At 44.9% G+C, this 18,526-nt stretch overlaps 1 protein-coding gene across 1 annotated transcript; it reads left to right on the top strand.

Moving 5' to 3' along the window:
* Positions 1-16,236: 16,236 nt before the first annotated feature.
* Positions 16,237-18,526, top strand: CLDN7 (claudin 7). The gene is made up of 4 exons (XM_049860636.1): positions 16,237-16,939; positions 17,779-17,943; positions 18,068-18,152; positions 18,259-18,526. Exons 1-4 carry the CDS (start codon positions 16,717-16,719, stop codon positions 18,419-18,421), a joined length of 636 nt encoding a protein of 211 aa, XP_049716593.1. The 5' UTR covers positions 16,237-16,716; the 3' UTR covers positions 18,422-18,526.

An 18,526-nucleotide genomic window follows, 5' to 3' on the forward strand; every position in this document is an offset into this window, starting at 1 on the left:
CATTTCATGCAACTCGTAGCACAACAAATGAGCCTTTTTGTTTCCAGCACTTTCCTCCTACAAAGCAGGAGCAAATCGCTTGTGGATTTTCATGAAGTTTCGGAGTTTATCACAGGTCACCCACAGGTCACCAAGAAACAATATTTAGGTAGCTATTTTTTTTTTTTTATTTAACCAAAGTGGTAATAAAAATTTTTGAAAGTAAAAACCATAGCTTTTTAAAAGCCATGAGGCTTGGTTTTCAAGAACATAACAAACTCAACTTATTTTAATGAGCCACAGAACCTTTGCCTTTTAGGCAGATTATACAGAAATTAACCTTTTACCACCTTTAGTTTAGTAATTAAAGAAAATTTTGTCATTTCGACAGAGACAAACCCAATTTTTAGCTTTATATACTCTTTGATACTAAAGCTCTATAAAATCTCATAAATTAACCAATTAAACTTTAGCCACGACAGATGAAAACTTTGGTCATATCAAAATTCCCTTTTATAGAGCTTTCTGTCTTTATTACATATCTCTTATAGTACAATTTTTTAAAGTGGCAAAAATGAAAACATATATTAGCAATCCCAATTATATATATATATATTCTTTATGGGAATAAAAACGCAAAAGTACATAAACTGAAATTATAATGAATAGCCATTAACTCAATTTAAGATCATTGAGTTAACTAAAAATCTTGGAAATGATTTTTAAGTCTGTATACCAAAAACGTAATTACTGTTGAGATAAAATTTGTTTAAATGTTCTAAATTTTCATTCAAACTTTTATCATTTCCCATAGTTGTTCCAGTTAAACCTTAGCCCTTTTAATATTTTACTAACTAGTTTCTGGAAATCACAAAGTCTCTACTCAACCTGACGAATTCGTTGATATGGATATAACTTGAAGTCAGAGATGAGGGGTGGAAACAGGTGCATCCATTGTGATTTTTATCTTTTGTTTTTTTTAAATTCCTCTACAATAAAAAGTGCTTGTTTGTGGTTCATGTTGGGGATCCATCTAATTTCCCATCACTGTATTAAAACAGCATTTTCCCTCAATATCTACCTTATATATGTTATTTTTTAATACCTTTAAAAGATCTCCACCCAAGGAAGGGTCCCTTGACTCTTCACTATTCTCTTGGTAAGCAGCTTAGCCTTTTCTTCTTTAACATAAAGTTTCTTTATAGATAAAACCATAAAATCTTCGCTAATTAAAAAAAATGTTTTTCTACCTCGGTTTGTCCTGTGCTTCCATTTTTCTCATTCTAGAACTACCAATTTTTCACTTTATAAAAAATTACCCCTTTTTACCTTAATAAAACACATCCCATATCTCAATCTTGCCTAAGTTACTTAAAAAGATTTCAGAAATTACCTTTAGTCTGACATAGTACAGAAGATAAAAACCTTTGTCACTACAGATACACTTTCATTAATTCCTGGTAATATTAAAAAAAACAAAATCCCTTTGCCGTTGCAGTCAATTCCATCTCAGCGACCCTATAGGACAGAGTAGAACTGCCCCATATGGTTTCCAAGAAGCGCCTAGGTGGAGTCGAACTGCTGACCTTTTGGTTAGCAGCCATAGCTCTTAACCACTATGCCACCAGGGTTTCCATTAAATTTCTATAAGCACGTATTTATCACTAAACCAGTCAGAACAAAGCTCTTTGAAGGAATATTATAATCTAATTTGCCGTAGTACATTGGTTGCAGCAGTACATAGACAGGGAGTTGCCAGAAATCCAAGCCAGATTCAGAAGAGGACGTGGAACGAGGGATATCATAGCTGATGTCAGATGGATCTTGTCTGAAAGCAGAAAAATGTTTACCTGTGGTTTATTGACTATGCAAAGGCATTCGACTGTGTGGATCATAACAAATTACGGATAATATTGCAAAGAATGGGAATACCAGAACACTTCATTGTGCTCGTGAGGAATCCGTACACAGACCAAGAGGCAATCGTTCAGACAGAATGAGGGATACTGTGTGATTTAAAATCAGGAAAGGTGTGTGTCAGGGTTGTATCCTTTTACCATACTTATTCAGTCTGTATGCTGAGCAAATAATCAGAGAAACCAGGCTATATGAAGAAGAATGTGGTATCAGGATTGGTGAAAGACTCATTAACAACCCTGCAATATGCAGATGACGCAACCTTGCTTGCTGAAAGTGAAGAGGACTTGAAGCAGTTACTGATGAAGACTAAAGACTACAACCTACAGTATGGATTACACCTTAACATAAAGAAAAAAATCCTCACAAATGGACCAAATAAGCAACATCATGATAAACAGAAAATATTGAAATTGTGAAGGATTTCATTTTACTTGGATCCACAATCAACACCCCTGGAAACAGCAATCAAGAAATCAAAAGACTCATTAAATTGGGCACATCTCCTGAAAAAGACCTCTTTAAAATGTTAAAAAGCAAAGATGTCACTTTGAGAACTAAGGTGTGCCTTACCCAGGTCAAAGTATTTTCAATCGCTTCATATACATTCAAAAGCTGAACAATGAATAAGGAAGTCTGAAAAAGAATTGAAGTCTTTGAATTGTGTTAGCAAAGAATATTGAATATACCGTGTACTGCCAGAAGAATGAACAACCTGTCTTGAAAGAAAAACAGCCAGAATGGTCCTTGAAAGTGAGGATGGCGAGACTTCATCTCATGTACTTTGGACATGTTTATCAGGAGGGACCATTCTCTGGAGAAGGACATCATGCTTGGTAAAGTAAAGGGTCATCGAAAAAGAGGAAGACCCTCAATGAGATGGATTGACACAGTGGCTGCAACAATGGGCTGAAACATAGCACCGATTGTAAGGATGGTACAGGACTGGGCAGTGTTCTGTTCTGTTTTACACAGTAAAACCCACTCCCTTTACACAGTTTCTAGACATAATGATCATTGATACTGGTTACATTATTCACATTCTCCTTATTTCTGTTCTAGTTGTTTCACTTTCATTTACTTAATCTCCCTGTCCCCCAACCTTCTCATCCATGTTTTAAAATAGCTGTTGACCCTTTGGTTTTAAATAGATTTTTTTTTTTTTTTTTTTTTTCATGAAACACAATACTCAAGTGTGACAATCTTTATTCTTTGGACTAAACTGTTACTTAGTTTAAAAGTAACTTCAGGGGATAGTTTCAATTCAAGGTTTGAAGAGCAACTGAGGGCCATAGTGTTGGGAACTCCTCCAGCCTCAGTAGGTCCAGTAAGTCTGGATTCTTTAAGACTTTGAAGTTCTGTTCCCCCATTTTTCTCCCTTTTTTTCAGGTTTCATCTGTTGTGTTCCTAATCAGAATGTTCAGTATTAGTAGCCAGGCACCATCTAGTTCTTCTGGTCTCAGAGTGGAGAAGGCAGCGATTCACGTAGATAACTCATTCTGTAGTCCGGTTCCTTCTGTGATTCTTCTGCGATTGAAAATACTGTGGCCTGGGTAAGGCACACCTTAGTCCTCAAAGTGACATCTTTGCTTTTTAACATTTTAAAGAGGTCTTTTTCAGGAGGTTTGCCCAATGCAAATGAATCTTTTGTTCCAGGTGAATAAAGACTAATAGTTATATCTTAGACGGCTGCTTACAAGCTTTTAAGACCCCAGACACTACTTACCATACTGGGAGGTAGAACATAAACTTCAAGAACTATATTATGCCAATTGATTGGATTGTTCCAAGAGACCACAGCCCTAAGCCCCTGTCATGGATTGAATTGTGTCCCCCAAAAATATGTGTCAACTTGGCTAAGCTATGTGCCATGGACTGAATTATGTCCCCTAAAAAATGTGTGTATCAGTTTGGCTGGGCCATGATTTCTGGTATTGTGTGATTTTCCTAAACGTTGTAAATCCTGCCTCTATAATGTTAATGAGGGAGGATGGGCGGCAGTTGTGTTAGTGAAGCAGGACTCAGTCTACAAGATTGGATTGTGTCTTGAGGCAATTTCTTGAGATATAAAAGAAAGAATCAAGCAGAGAGATAGGGGGACCTCATACCACCGAGAATGCAGCACTGGGAGCAGAGTGCGTCCTTTGGACCTGGGGTCCCTGCACCTGAGAAGCTCCTCGACCAGGGGAAGATTGATGACAAAGAATCTTCCTCCAGGATGACAGATAAAGCCTTACCCTGGAGCTGACTCCTTGAATTTGGACTTTTAGCCTATTTTACTGTGAGGAAATAAATTTCTCTTTGTCAAAGCCATATCTACTTGTTGTATTTCTGTTATAGCAGCACTAGATGACTAAGACACCATGATTCCCAGCACTGTGTGGTTGTCCTTCATTTTGTGATCTGATTATCCTCCATTTTGTGCTGTGTTGTAAATCCTAGCCTCTATGCCTGTAGTTACGGTTCCATCTGGGAGTGAGTTGTCCATTATGTTAATAAGCCAGGATTAGGTCACGTTAATGAGTATTAGGGTGGGATGCAACACGCATACTGAGGTCACAGCCCTGATCTGATGTAAGGACTTTCCCTCTGGTGTGACCTGCATCGCCCTTTATCTTACAAGAGAGAAACCAGCAGAAAGGGAGGGACCTTCTACCACCAAAAAAGAAGAGCCAGGAGTACAGTGTGTGCTTTGGACCTGGGGTCCTTGTGCTGAGAAACTCGTGGACCCAGGCGAAGATTAATAACAAGACGTTCCCCCAGAGCCAACATACAGAGAAAGCCTTCTCCTGGAGCTGGTGCCCTGAATTCAGGCTTCTAATCTCCTGAACTGTGAGAGAATAAATTTCTGTTTATTAAAGCCATCCACTTGTGGTATTCTGTTATAGCAGCACTAGACAGCAAAGACAGCCCCCAAACCAGGAGAACTAAATCCCATTAGGTGATTGGTTATGTCGAATTAGTATCAGCATCTGTAGCCCCCCACTCCTTTTTTGGTTGTTGTTATTGTTGTAAGATCATTGCTTATCCGTTTGTCCCATTCATTCCTTTTCCCTATGCACAGTTTATTGACATCTGTTACACCAGTCATGCTGTGCAAACTTCACCCATATTTGGTGCCACCTTTCCCATTACTATAAACAAGAACTGACTGCCACCTAGGGAGTATTCCTCTCTTCTACTCCTCCCCCACCCCTGGTAACCACTTGTTGTTGTTAGGTACATTGCCCGGTCCTGTGCCATCCTTACAATCATTGTTATGCTTGAGCCCACTAATGAACATTAATTTTTGTGTATTTGCCTATTCATGTCATTTCCTAAAAGTGAGAACAGACTATATTTTTTGGGTGATTGACATTTCACTCAACAAAATGTTTTCTATATTCATCCACATTGTAAGATGTTTTGGGAACTGATTTTGCCTTATCACTGAGAAGTATTCCATAATATGTATGTACCACATTTTACTTATCCATTCATCCGTTGATGATCACCTAGGTTGTTTCCATTTTTTGCTATTGTAAATAATGTTGCAATGAACATAGGTGTGCATATGTCTGTTTATGTCACTTCCATTAGATCCCTAGGGTATATATCTAGAAGTGGAATTGCTGGGTCATATGGCAGCTCTATCTCTAGTTTTTTAAGGAACCACCAGGCTATTTTCCACAATAGCTGTACCATTTGCTCCAATTTCTCCACATTCCCTCCAACACTTGTTATTTTCTTTTCTTCTTAGCCATCTTAGCGGGAGTGAAATGCCATCTCATTGTGGTTTTGATTTGCATTTCTCTGATGACTAACGACATTGAGCATCTTTTCATGTGCCTGTCAGCCATTTGAATATCCTCTTTGGTGAGTTTCTGTTCATGTCCTTTGCTCAGTTTTTGATTGGTTATTTGTCTTTTTGTTGTTAATCACATCAGATGACAAAGTCGTGGACAATCGCACAATACTGAAAATCATGGCCTAGCCAAATTTATACTTATATTTTTGGGGGACATAATTCAATCCATGACATCCAGTTTTCCCAGCACCATTTGTTGAAGAGACTGTTCCTTCCCCATTGAATGGCTTTGGCTCCCTTCTTGCAAATTATTTGACCGTAGATGTTTGGATTTATTTCTGGGTTTTCAATTATTTTTCATTGGACTATGTATCTATCATTAAACCAATAGCAGGCTGTTTTGATAACTGTATCTGTGTAATATGTTTTGAAGTCAGTAAGTGTGAGGACTTCTACTTTGTTCTTCAAAATTGCTTTGGCTATTAGAGGTCTCTTTACATATAAAATTGAGTATTAGTTTTTTCATTTCTGTAAAGGAATGCTGTTGGAATTTTGATCGGGATCGTGTTGCACAGATCACTTTGGGTAGTATGGACATCTTGACTATATTAAGTCTTCCAATCCATGAGCACAGAACATCTTTCCATTGATTTAGGTCTTCTTTAGTTGATTTCAACTGTGTCTTATGATTTCCATTGTACAAGTTTTTCTCTCTGTGTGAGTAAATCTATTCCTAGATAATTTCTTCTCTTAGATGCTAATGTAAATGGAGTTGTTTTCTTAATCTCCTTTTCAGATTTCTCATTGCTGGTGTGTAGAAACCCAAAGATTTTTGTGTACTGCTAAATTCTTCTATTAGTTCTAGATGCTTTTTAGTAGATTCTTTGGGATTTTCTATGTATAGGGTTATGTCATCTGAGAATAGTGATAGTTTTACCTCTTCCTTTCCAGTTTGAATATCTTCTCTTTTTCTTGCTTTATTGTTCTGGCTAGGACTTCTAGTACAATATTGAATATGAGTGGTGAGACTTGGCATCTTTGTCTTGTTTCTGTTTTCAAGGATGAAGTTCTCAGTCTTTCTCCGTTGGGTACAATGTTGGCTGTTGCTTTTTCATAAATGCCCTTAACTATGTTGAAGAGCCTCCCTTTTGTTCCTACCTTGTTAACAGTTTTTGTCAAGAAAGGGTGCTGGATTTTATCAAATGCCTTTTCTGCATCGATTGAGATGATGTTGTGTTTCTTTTCCTTTGTTTTATTAATGAGGTCCATTTCACTGACTGATTTTCTAATGTTGTACCAACCTTGCGTTCCTGGCATAAACTCAACTTGATCGTGATATATAATTCTGTTTTGATTCTGTATGCTAGAGTTTTGTTGGAAATTTTGGCACCTATATTCATAAGGGATATTGGTATGTAGTTTTCATTTCTTGTGGTGTTTTTGTCTGGCTTGGTATCAGGACAATACTGGCTTTGTAGAAAGAGGGAGTGTCTCAGTTATTTAGTGTTGCTATAACAGAAATACCACAAGTGGGTGGCTTTAACAAACAGAAATTTATTTTTTCAAAGTTTAGGAGGCTAGATGTCTCAATTCAGCATGCTGGCTAGTAAAAATGGCGTGGGGGCGGCATCTCATCTCCTTTAACTTCACAAGGGGGGAGAAGAATAAAGATCGACAGCCCAAGGCTGATTCCTATGAGATAGAGGTCAGACGTGCCTCCATCCTCCAAACTTTTTTTTTTTTTTTTACCAATTCTAATACCAGTCATCCCTCCCACAGCACTCTCTACTTCTCTGCTGGTTTTGATAATTCATTGCAATGGCCACACAAAACTCACAGACAATAATTATGGTTATGGGGTTTACTAGGGCAGTAACAGTTACAGTTACAATTTCAGTTCAGGTTCAGGAACACTCAGGATACCGTTTTTCTATCAGAGCACCCTCTTCTCACCCGTGCCCGTGGGCAGTCCCCCTGCCCTGCTTAAGCAAGAGTTACAAAGCTCTTTTAGCTCCCCTGATAAGTACCCTGAGGCACCCCGCTCCGCCAGTAGGCCTCGGCCAGAAGGAGCTCAGCACTAGCTCTGTGGGTCAGCAAACCTAGCTCCACCAAGTGCCCAGAGGCACCCTACTCTGCTAGCCAGCCTCTGGACTGAAGGCACTCAGCTTTCTCCCTCCACGGGCCAGGAAGCTCACCACACCATCTCCTGCAGGGCTCTCCTGCCACTGTTTTTATCTGCCATTGCTTCTCACTGTTTTCAGTATTACAGCTCTCGTGCTCACTCTCTGTCTCCTGGGTCTGGAAGCTTCTCAGTGCAAGGATTCCAGATCCAAAGGATGCGCTCTGTTCCTGGCTCTTTTTCCTTGGTGGTGGTGAGATCCTCTCCTGCTCTGGAGTTGACTCTCTTTTAAGCTTAGCAGAATGGCAAAACTGAACAACCCCCTTGGCGGGTCACAATTACCTTATTTGTACAGTCCCACCCAATACTTGGGTGAGAGTTACAAGACCGTAGTGAGAAAGGCTACACAAAAGCGATCCATTGTACCGCGCTGCTCTACAAGAAGGCTTTCTCCCTCCGTTGGCTCTGGAAGAAGGTCCTTGTTTCTTCTGAGCTGTGTTCCTGGGTAACCTTCGTGTGGCTTGTCATGTTTCTTCCCCAATCTCTGCTTGCCTAATCTGCTCTTTTTATCTCTTGTAAGAGATTAACTCAGGACAAACCTCTCTTAGGTATCTAGTGCTGCTATAACAGAAATACCACAAGTGTGTGGCTTTAACAAACAGAAATTTATTTTCTCACAGTCTAGGAGACTGGAGTCTGAGTTCAAGGTGCCAGCTGCAGGGGAAGGCTTTCTGTTTCAGCTCTGAGGGAAGGTCCTTTTCATCAGTCTTCCCTGGTCAAAGAGCTTCTCAGCTCAGAGACCCCGGGTCCAAAGGACGTGCTAATTCTCCTGGCTCTTGTTTCTCGGTGGTGTGCAGTCCCCAGTTTCTCTGCTTTCTTCTCTCTTTGTATCTCAAGAGATTGACTTAAGAGACGATCCAATCTTGTAGATTGAGTCCTGCCTCATTAACGTAACTGCCGCCTATCCCACCTCATTAACATCATAGAGATAGGATTTATAACACATAATATTTATATACCCCTGGGGGTGATTATATATTATTTATAACACATATTGAAAAAAAAGTGGAAGCAAAGAAGCTCATTTCTGATTGACTCACACAATTTACGATTGAAACAATTACTCCATTTTTATTTCATTTAACAATATGTTTATGTCTTTATTGCCTGCCTTCTCCCTCTAGAATATAAACTTCATGAGGGCAGTGCCCTTATCTGTTTTATTCACAACTGTATCCCCAGTTCCAGCATAGTACATTATAGGCACTGGGAAGATATTTGTTGCATAAATGAATGAAAATATTGGTTCATATAATTGTTGATGTTGTTAGTTGCCTGTCATGGGTCGAATTATGTCCCCCCAAAATATGTGTCAACTTGTTAGGCCATGTGTGATTGTCCTCGATTTTGTGATTTTTCTATGTGTTATAAATTATAATCTCTGACTGTGGTTAAAAAAGATTAGGGTGAGATGTAACACCCTTACCAGGTCACATCCCTGATCCGATGTAAAGGGAGTTTCCCTGGGGTGTGGCCAGTACCACCTTTTATCTCTCCAGAGATAAAAAGGAAAGGGAAGCAAGCAGAGAGTTGGGAACTTCATACCAGCAAGAAAGCAGCACTGGAAGCAGAGCCTGTCCTTTGGACCTGAGGTTCCTGTGCTGAGATGCTCCCAGTCCAAGGCAAGACTGATAACAAGGACCTTCTGCCACAGCAGAGAGAGAAAGGGGGAGAGAGACAGAGAGGGAGAGAAAAAGACAGAGAGAGAGAGAAAGCCTTTCCCTGGAGCTGGTGCCTGAATTTGGACTTCTAGCCTACTGGACCGTGAGAAAATAAACTTCTCTTTGTTAAAGCCACCCACCCACTTGTGATATATATTTCTGTTATAGCAGCACTAGATGGCTAAGACATTGCCTTTGAGTCGATTCCAACTCATGGCAACTCCCTGTGTCAAATAATTATTTGATCCCATCAAATAATTATTTGTAAAAAAAAAAAAAAAAATCCAGAGACATCTCTATCCTCTTGGAACTTACAGTACAATAGGGAGACTGACATTGAATAAATAACCACACAAAATAGTTTTACACTATGATAAGAGCTTTGATAGAAAAAACACAGATACCTGTGAGAGCACTCAGCAAATGACCTGACTCAGTCTGGGTGGGGTGGTCAGGCCAGACTTCCCAGAAGTGATATTGGAGCTGATAAGCTAAAGAATGAAGGTGCCCAGGGAGGGAGGTGGTAAGGGGGTGGTAGATGAGGAAGAGCATCCAGGCATAGAGAACAGACTGTGCAAAGGCACTTTGGTGGGAAGGAATGTGATACATTTCAGGAACAGAGAGAATGTTCCTGTGGCTAGAGCACAGAGTTTGGTAAACCATGGTACAGAGTTTCCTTGCCAAATCCTATGGAGCAATAGGAGCAAAAGGGTGCCACTGAAAGATTTTAACCAGGAAGTGACAAGATCTGAGTTTGTAAAGAAAGACCCCTGAATGAAAAATTTCTTTGATAAGAATCACCACAAAACTGGTTCTTATGAGGCGGAGGTTAAAGATATCCCAAGTGTCCAACTCCTCCAAACTGCTGTACCACTCCATCATCTCAAACACCAACTACTCCACTTTACCTCAGTCTTCCTCCTCCCATCTTTGGGTTTGGTAATTCACTGCGATGTCTCACAGAGCTCACAAACTGTACTACGTTTATGGGGTTTATTAGGAAAGTAACAGGTTACAAGCAGGGATCCGGGTCAACTAGGAAGTAATAGGAACAACTCGGGATACAGTTCTTCAACCAGGACAGCTTCTTCTGGGCCGCTGCCAAGGGGCCCTGCTCAGGCCTTGCTGCCGCCAGCCTCCTGATTCCTGCGATCTTGCTCCACTATCAATCTCGCTGCTGCTGTGCCCTCTGTCGCTGTCTTCAGCTCCTTCTCTCTCTCTGTGTCCCTATCTAAAATCTCTGTCAGGGAAGCTGATTATATAGCAAGCTCCCTATCAATTTCAAGGCATAGGCCCCCCACCTCCAGCAAGACCACAAACTGACCAATCCCCTACAAGGGTCCCATGCACCTTATTTTCATTAGCTGACTGTCCAACTTACTCAAGGTTTCTGCACAACTTATTTGAGTAGCCCCAGGCAGTCATTTAACGGGAGTTGCAAGACCACGGCTGGAAAGGTCATATAAAAGTGATTCATTGCAATGCAATCCCTCTGGTGAATAAATTGTAGAGGGACAAGATGGAAAGCAGGAATATTGGAGACAGTTCCAGCGTTCAGACGAGAGATGATGGTGGCTTATCCTGAGGCGGTGGTAGTGAACTTGGAGAGAAGTTGGACATACTTAAGTGTCATGGATTGAATTATGTCCCCCCAAAAATGTGTGTGTCAACTTGGTTAGGCCACGATGCCCAGTATTCTGTAGTCGTCCTCCATTTTGTGGTTGTAATTTTATGTTAAAGAGGATTAGGGTGGAATTGTAAAACCCTTACCAGGTCACAACCTGATCCAATGTAAAGGGAGTTTCCCTGCGTGTGGCCTGTGCCATCTTTTACCTTACAAGAGATGAAAGGGAAGCAAGCAGATAGTGGGGACCTCATACCACCAAGAAAACAGCACCAGGAGCAGAGCAAGTCCTTTGGACCCGTGGTCCCTGCACCTGAGAAGCTCCCCGACCAGGGGAATATTGATGACAAGGAATCTACCTCCCGAGCCGACAGAGAGAGAAAGACGCACCCTGGAGCTGACACCCTGAATTTGGACTGCGAGAGAACAAATTTCTCTTTGTTAAAGCCATCCGCTTGTGGTATTTCTGTTTTAGCACCACTAGATGACTAAAACATTAAGTAATGAGAAACATGGAATTTTAGAGCTGGAAGACTTTTTTCTAAAATACATTTGTGTGTGTGTGTGCTAAATATTTGCTGTTGCTGATAGGTGCTGTCGAGTTGGTTCTGACATAACAAAAGCTGCCTGGTCCTTCACCGTCCTTGCAATTGTTGCTATGTTTGAGCCCATTATTGCAGCCACTGTGTCTATTCATCTCATCAAGGGTCTTCTTCTTTTTTGCTGACCCTCTACTTTACCAAGCATGATGTCCTTCTCCAGGGAATGGTCCCTCCTGATAACATGTCCAAAGTACATGAGATGAAATCTCGCCATCCTCATCTTCAGGGGGCGGTCTGGCTGTGCTTCTTTCAAGACAGACTTGTTCATCATTCTGGCAGTCCATGGTATATTCAATATTCTTCGCCAACACCATAATTGAAAGGAATCAATTCTTCTTTTGTCCCCCTTATTCATTCTCCAACTTTTGCATGCATAGAAGATGATTGAAAATACCATGGCTTGGGTCAGGGGCACCTTCCTCCTCAAAGTGACAACTTTGCTTCTCAGCACTTGAAAGAGGTCTTTTGCAGCAGATTCGCCCAATGCAATGCTTTGTTTGATTTCTTGACTGCTCCTTTCATGGATGTTGACTGTGGATCCAAGTAAAATGAAATCCTTCAAGTTTAAATATTTTCTCTTTTATCGTGGTGTCACTTATGGGTCCAGTCATGAGGATTTTTGTATTCTATATGCTGAGGTGTAATTCCTACTATGATGGTTAAGGTGTTTGTCAACTTGGCTGGGCTGTGATTCTCAGTGATTTGGCAGTTATATGATGTTGTGATGACTTTCATGATGAGATTTCGTATAATGTGATTACCTCCATGACAGGATCTGCTGTGAGTAGCCAATCAGTTGAAAGGGAGTTTCCTTTGGTGTGTGGCCTGCATTGAATATAAGCGGACATTCTGGCTTTTGCTCTGTCTGGATTCTGCAGCTGGTTCCTGTTCGTCTGACCTCCGGTTTTGGGACTTCAGCTAGCAGCTTACCTGTGGTCTTGCCTGTAGATCTTGGGATTTGTCAATCTTCACAGCCTGTGAGCAAGAGCCTTACTCTCTGATCTGCCGATCTTGGGTTCGCCAGCCCCTGTGGCTACATGAATCAGGAGAAGCCTCTATCGTGATCCACGGACTTGGGATGGCGTGAGCCATTTCCTTGATGTAAATCTCTCTCTATATTTATACGTTAACTGGCTTTGCTTCTCTAGAGAACCCAGGCTAAGACACATACTAAAGGCTGTAGTCTTTGATCTTCGTCAGCAAGTGCTTCAGGTCAGCTTTGCTTTCAGCAAGCAAGGTTGTATCATCTGCGTATTGTAGGTTGTTAATGAGTCTTCCTCCTATCCTGATGCCACAAATTTCTTGAATTATTTGCTTCTTGGATTATTTGCTTCTCATACAGATTGAATAGGTGTGGTGAAAGGATACAACCCTGATGCACACCTCTCCTGATTTTAAACCATGCAGTATCCTCCTGTTCTGCTCGATGCGCTGCCTCTTGGTCTATGGACAAGTCCCTTATGAGCACAATGAAGTGTTCTGGAATTGCCATTCTTTACAATGTTATCCATAATTTGTTATGATCCACAGAGTCGAATGCCTTTCTATAATCAGTAAAACACAGCTAAACATCTTTCTGGTATTTTCAGCCAAGATCCACCTGATATCAGCAATGATATCCTTCATTCCACAACCTCTTCTGAATCCAGCATATGGATATTATGCTATCACTGACAGCATTGTACTTCAGGATTGATCTTGAAATGTTCTTTTAGATGATGAAAGCAACACCATTCCTCTTTAATTTGTCATTCCCAGCGTAGTAGACCATATGATTGTCTGGCTAATACGAGTCCATCTTTCAGGTCCCCCATTCCGATCCCTGGCATGACTTAATACCTGGGTCCCCTTACACCCCACCTTTGGGCCTGTCTCTAGTCCTCTTCCTGCTCCTGCATCAAGGCTCCTTCTAGCATCCTGCCCAGGATGTTGATCTTTATGCCTTCCATTTCATTTTAGATGCCTTCCAAGTTTCCTAGATTCATACTTCATACATTCCACTTTCTGATTACTAATAGATATTTGTAGCTGATCTCCTCATTTTGAGTCATGCCACATGAGCAAATGAAGGTCCTGAAAGCTTGACTTCATCCACATCATCAAGATTGATTCTACTTTGAGGAGGCGGCTCTTCCCCAGTCCTATCTTGAGTGCCTTCCAACCCGAGGGACTCATCTTCCGACTGTATATCAGACAATATTCCGCTGCTATTCATAAGGTTTTTACTTGTCAATTTTTTCAGAAGTAGACCACCTAGTCTGCTTAGTCTGGAAACTCAGCTGAAACCTGTCCATCATGGGTGACACTTCTGGTATTTGAATACTGTTGGCATAGCTTCCAGCATCACTGCAACATGCAAGTACCACAGCAGAACAAACTGACAGACTTGTGGTGGGTGATAATTATATATATAAAAAAAACAAACCCACTGTCGAGTCGATTCCGACTCATAGCGACCCTATAGGACAGAGTAGAACTGTCCGCTAGAGTTTCCAAAGAGTGCCTGGCGGATTCGAACTGCCAGCCTCTTGGGTAGCAGCCACAGCACTTAACCACTATGCCACCAGGGTTTCCAAGAATTATATACATAGCAAAAAATTTGCCATTTCAACAATCTTCACATGTACAGTTTAGTAATATTAAATACGTACATCATTTTGTCAGCCATCACCATTAGCTGTTCACAGATTTTTCCATAACATTTAACAGAATGGAAAATCTAGAAACCAAACCTATTGGCGTTGAGTTGATTCTGACTCATAGCGACCCTATAGGTCAGAGAAGAACTGCCCCATAGGGTTTCCAAGGAGGGGCTGGTGGATTCAAACCGTCAACTTTTTGGTTAGCAGCAGAATGGTTAACTACTGTGCCATCACGGTTCCAACAAAATGGAAGATACTTAAAAAAGATTTTTTTTTCCAAGAAGTACCACAATAAAAACAAAGAGTTTATTAAACTCTGTTCGTTATAGAAAAGCAGGTTAATTAGCTTTGTATGGTCCTTCAATGTTTATTGGATGAGTGAAGGAAAGATTCAGGGAGAAATGTTTGAGATAGAGGAACAAAGATGGGAAGTGTAAAAAGTTGAAGTAAAAAAAGGAGAGAGGAAAATGAAATGAGAGACAGAGTAAGAAAAGTGTATGAGATCTGAGAGGTGTGAGAAGGTTGCAGGAGAGGCCCATCCACTGGGAGGAGACTGGGCTTGAAGACAGTAGGATAGGGCCAGTGAAGTCCACCTAGGAAAAAGGAAAGAAAGGCTCACTGGCGATGCTGGGCTCCACAGGGCTTGGAGATGATGAAGAATAGAGATAGATTAAAGGGATCTGTGTGGGATTAGGAGCAGGAAAGCAAAGATGATTAGCAATGAATGAGAGAGGCAAGAAGAAATAGAGATGCTTGGAAGGGATGTGTGGACAAAGAATGGGGTAATTGCTTGGGAAGAGTGAGAAAAAGAACAGGGTGTGAGTTGGGGACCTGGGGGGTGATTCAAAGGCCCTATTAGAGAGTTCAAATATTAGGTAGGACATCAACTTGAGGAGGTCCAATAATGAACACAAATAGAGGGCTCCTGGCTCAGCCTGAAGGAAAGAAATGTGTGTGGTGGGGGAGGGGAGACGGTGGGGACTGGTTTCAAAAGACTCCAAGAAAGAGGAAGGACAGGTGTGGCCAATACTCTGAGCTAGGCTTTTCCTTTATGCTTTCTATCCTGTGCTGTGCGGGTTTCTGCTAGAAGGAACCTTGGTGCAAGGAGCAGGAGGAGGACCAGAGCCAGGCCCGAAGGTAGTGTGGAGAGGGATCCAGGTACTAAGTCATGTCAGGGATGGGAATGGGGGGCCTGAAAGGCGCGGGTTGTTGGGGAGCCATGCCCGGAAGTAGGGTGTCTGTTGGAAGGCTCCGTCACGGACTACAAGGGACATCGAAGAGGAGTGCTGAGGTGGTGGCGCTGAGGTGGTGGCGCTGAGCATGGAGATCCTAAAGAAGGTGCAGAAGCGGGGACTTCTGAGGACTTGGGGCCAGGGCCCCTGAATGTGTGATCGCTAAGGGAGGAGACTGAAGAAAAAGGGAAAAAGCAGAGGGTGGGGAGGAAAGCAGGGAGGGACAAAGACCATTTAGACCAGAAACCCAGAGTCCTGGTGGGGAGGAGGTGGAGTCGAAACTGAAGAGGTCGTCCCCCCGCTCTGGCTCCGCGGCTTCCCAGGTGCACCTGTTGGGGTGAGGGAAAGGGGCATATGGGTCGCTAAGGGAAGTCTAGTCCGGAGGGGCTGATTTTGAGTTTGGAATTCCGAAGAAGTGCTGCCTCCTCCCCACCTCCGGTCAAAGCCGGGCAAGCGAAGGGGCGTGACCCTGATACTCAGGTTTCTTCCTCTTTACCTGGGCTAGGAGGGGTGGGGGCCAGAACTTCCGGTTCAGGTGAGTGTCCCTTCGGTGACGTCAGGTCACCCTCGGCCGCCCCTCCGGTCCCGCCTCTCCCGTCCCGCGCACCCAGTGCCCGCGGGGGCGCGGCCCCGACGCCCTACATATACTCAGGTGCGCCGCACCTGTCCGCCCGCACCTGCCTGCCTACCGCAGAGGAGCCTCTTCCGCGCACCGCAGCCTGGGGCCGACAGCCCGGGGTATTTTGGGGCCTGCCAGAACCCGAGACCGCGCCCATACAGCCCTTCCACCTTGTTTGGGCAGGGTCGCCCGGGCAGCACCGGCGGGAACCGCCCGACCTTAGCAGACCGCTTTTGTTTGGAGCCACTCCTCCAGGCGTAGCCTGTCCTCTCTTCTGCGAGACCCTCGCCCTGCCTGAGGAATCGATTTGTGCTCACTTTGGGTGACAAGATTTGCTGTCACCGACCAAAAACTTTTGGTATCTTTGGGTGACTTAAAACTCTATCCCACCTTGCCTTTGTGTGGGGTTGCCCCTCAAGTTCTGTTTACTGCAGGGTCGCCCTCCCGGAGCCCCGTCTTTTCTGAGGGGGGGAAATGGCCAATTCGGGCCTGCAGTTGCTGGGCTTTTCCTTGGCTCTTGTGGGCTGGGTGGGCCTGGTGGCGTGCACAGCCATCCCGCAGTGGCAGATGAGCTCGTACGCGGGCGACAACATCATCACGTCCCAGGCCATGTACAAGGGGCTGTGGATGGAATGCGTCACGCAGAGCACCGGCTTGATGAGCTGTAAAATGTACGACTCGATGCTCTCTCTGTCCGGTAAGGCCGTGGGACCGACGGGGCAGACGCGCCCAGGGCCGAGGTCGGGGGTGGGGTGCGGGGCAGGGCCGAGGCCCAGCGGTCGGGGCCCCGGGGTCGCCGGGGAGCGGGCGAGGCGCTGAAGAGGCAGAAGCGGCCGGCGAGGCTAGGGTGCCGGGCGGGAGCTGGCCGGCCGCACCCGAGCCGCTCCTGCTGCCAGAGCCCTCCTCGTCCGGCCCGGGCCCCCTCGCGGCTGCCGCCCGCGGCCCAACCCTTCGTGGGGGCCGGCGCCTGAGGCCGCCCCCTGCCCAGCCGCTGTAGCCAGGCCGTGGCCTCCGCCGCCTCCCGCCCATTTCTCTCGAACAAAAGGGGGTTTGGGTCGAAGGCCTGGGAGCCGCGCGGCCTGGCAGGCGTGGGCCGCCGCCTGCGGCCTCTAATCTTATCGGCCGATTAGCCGAAGCCACAAACCCGGTGGCCTCGATAGCGGGCTCGGAGCGGGGCCGCGGCCCGGGACCTGCGGCGGTGCGCGGGCTCGGGTCGCCGCCCGGCTCCTCCTCGCAGCCCCGGCTCACCCTTCCCCCTCGCCGGGGCAGTTTCACCGAAACCCTGGGCCCCGGGCGGCTCCCTGAGAGGAGAGGGCGGGGCGGGAGCAGGAAGGCCGCGGCGCCGGGAGGGCGGGACCCAGCCGGCCGTGGTCTGGGGCTTGGCCGCCGCGAGGCCCCAGGCCGGCCGCGGGACCCGAGCGTCCGCCAGACGAGGGTCCAGGGGTTAGTGGGCGCGGCCGGCGGCGCGAAGGCTGGGGCCGCCCGATAGCCGCCCGCATCACCAGCAATGACGGCGTCCCTCCCTCTTCCCTGCAGCGGCCTTGCAGGCCACTAGAGCTCTAATGGTGGTATCGCTGGTGCTGGGCTTCTTGGCCATGTTCGTGGCCACGATGGGCATGAAGTGCACGCGCTGTGGAGGAGACGACAAAGTGAAGAAGGCCCGTATAGCCATGGCGGGAGGCATCGTTTTCATCGTGGCAGGTGAGCCACAGTACCGAGGCCTGTCTGCCCAAAGGTCCTCCTCTCCCCAGTCCCAGAGGAACAAGGGTGAGCAGAGCCGTGGGTCGAGGGCTCGCTACATCTTAATCTCCCATTTTGTCTCCAGGTCTGGCTGCCTTAATAGCTTGCTCCTGGTACGGCCATCAGATTGTCGCAGACTTTTATAACTCCCTGATCCCCGTGAATTCTAAGTAAGTTTGGGAGCCCTGCCTCCTAAAGGGACAGGTCTGGGGTCCTGGAGTGGGGAGGAGGGCAGAGGCAGACTGGGTTTCTAACTCCAATTCCCTCTCTTCACAGGTACGAGTTTGGTTCTGCTATCTTTATTGGCTGGGCAGGGTCAGCTCTGGTCCTTCTGGGGGGTGCACTGCTGTCTTGCTCCTGTCCAGGCAGTGAGAGCAAAACTGGGTACCGGGCGCCCCGCTCCTACCCTAAATCCAACTCTGCCAAAGAGTATGTGTGACCTGGGGCAGAGAGCTCAGCCTGTGTGTGGGCAGGGTGCCCAACAAAGGCCCTGTGGTCATCCCAGCCCTGCTGCACACAAAGTATGGTTCTCTGAGGGGGGTGG

This window comes from Elephas maximus, chromosome 19, assembly GCF_024166365.1.
Source record: "Elephas maximus indicus isolate mEleMax1 chromosome 19, mEleMax1 primary haplotype, whole genome shotgun sequence".
NCBI lineage: Eukaryota > Metazoa > Chordata > Mammalia > Proboscidea > Elephantidae > Elephas > Elephas maximus.

Excerpts from the sequence above, each read along its gene's own strand:
- CLDN7 (XM_049860636.1), top strand. The coding sequence starts at position 16,717 with ATGGCCAATTCGGGCCTGCAGTTGCTGGGCTTTTCCTTGGCTCTTGTG. Across the intron at positions 17,944-18,067 it reads CATCGTTTTCATCGTGGCAG|GTCTGGCTGCCTTAATAGCT; the intron begins GTGAGCCACAGT and ends TTTTGTCTCCAG. Across the intron at positions 18,153-18,258 it reads CTGATCCCCGTGAATTCTAA|GTACGAGTTTGGTTCTGCTA; the intron begins GTAAGTTTGGGA and ends CTCTCTTCACAG.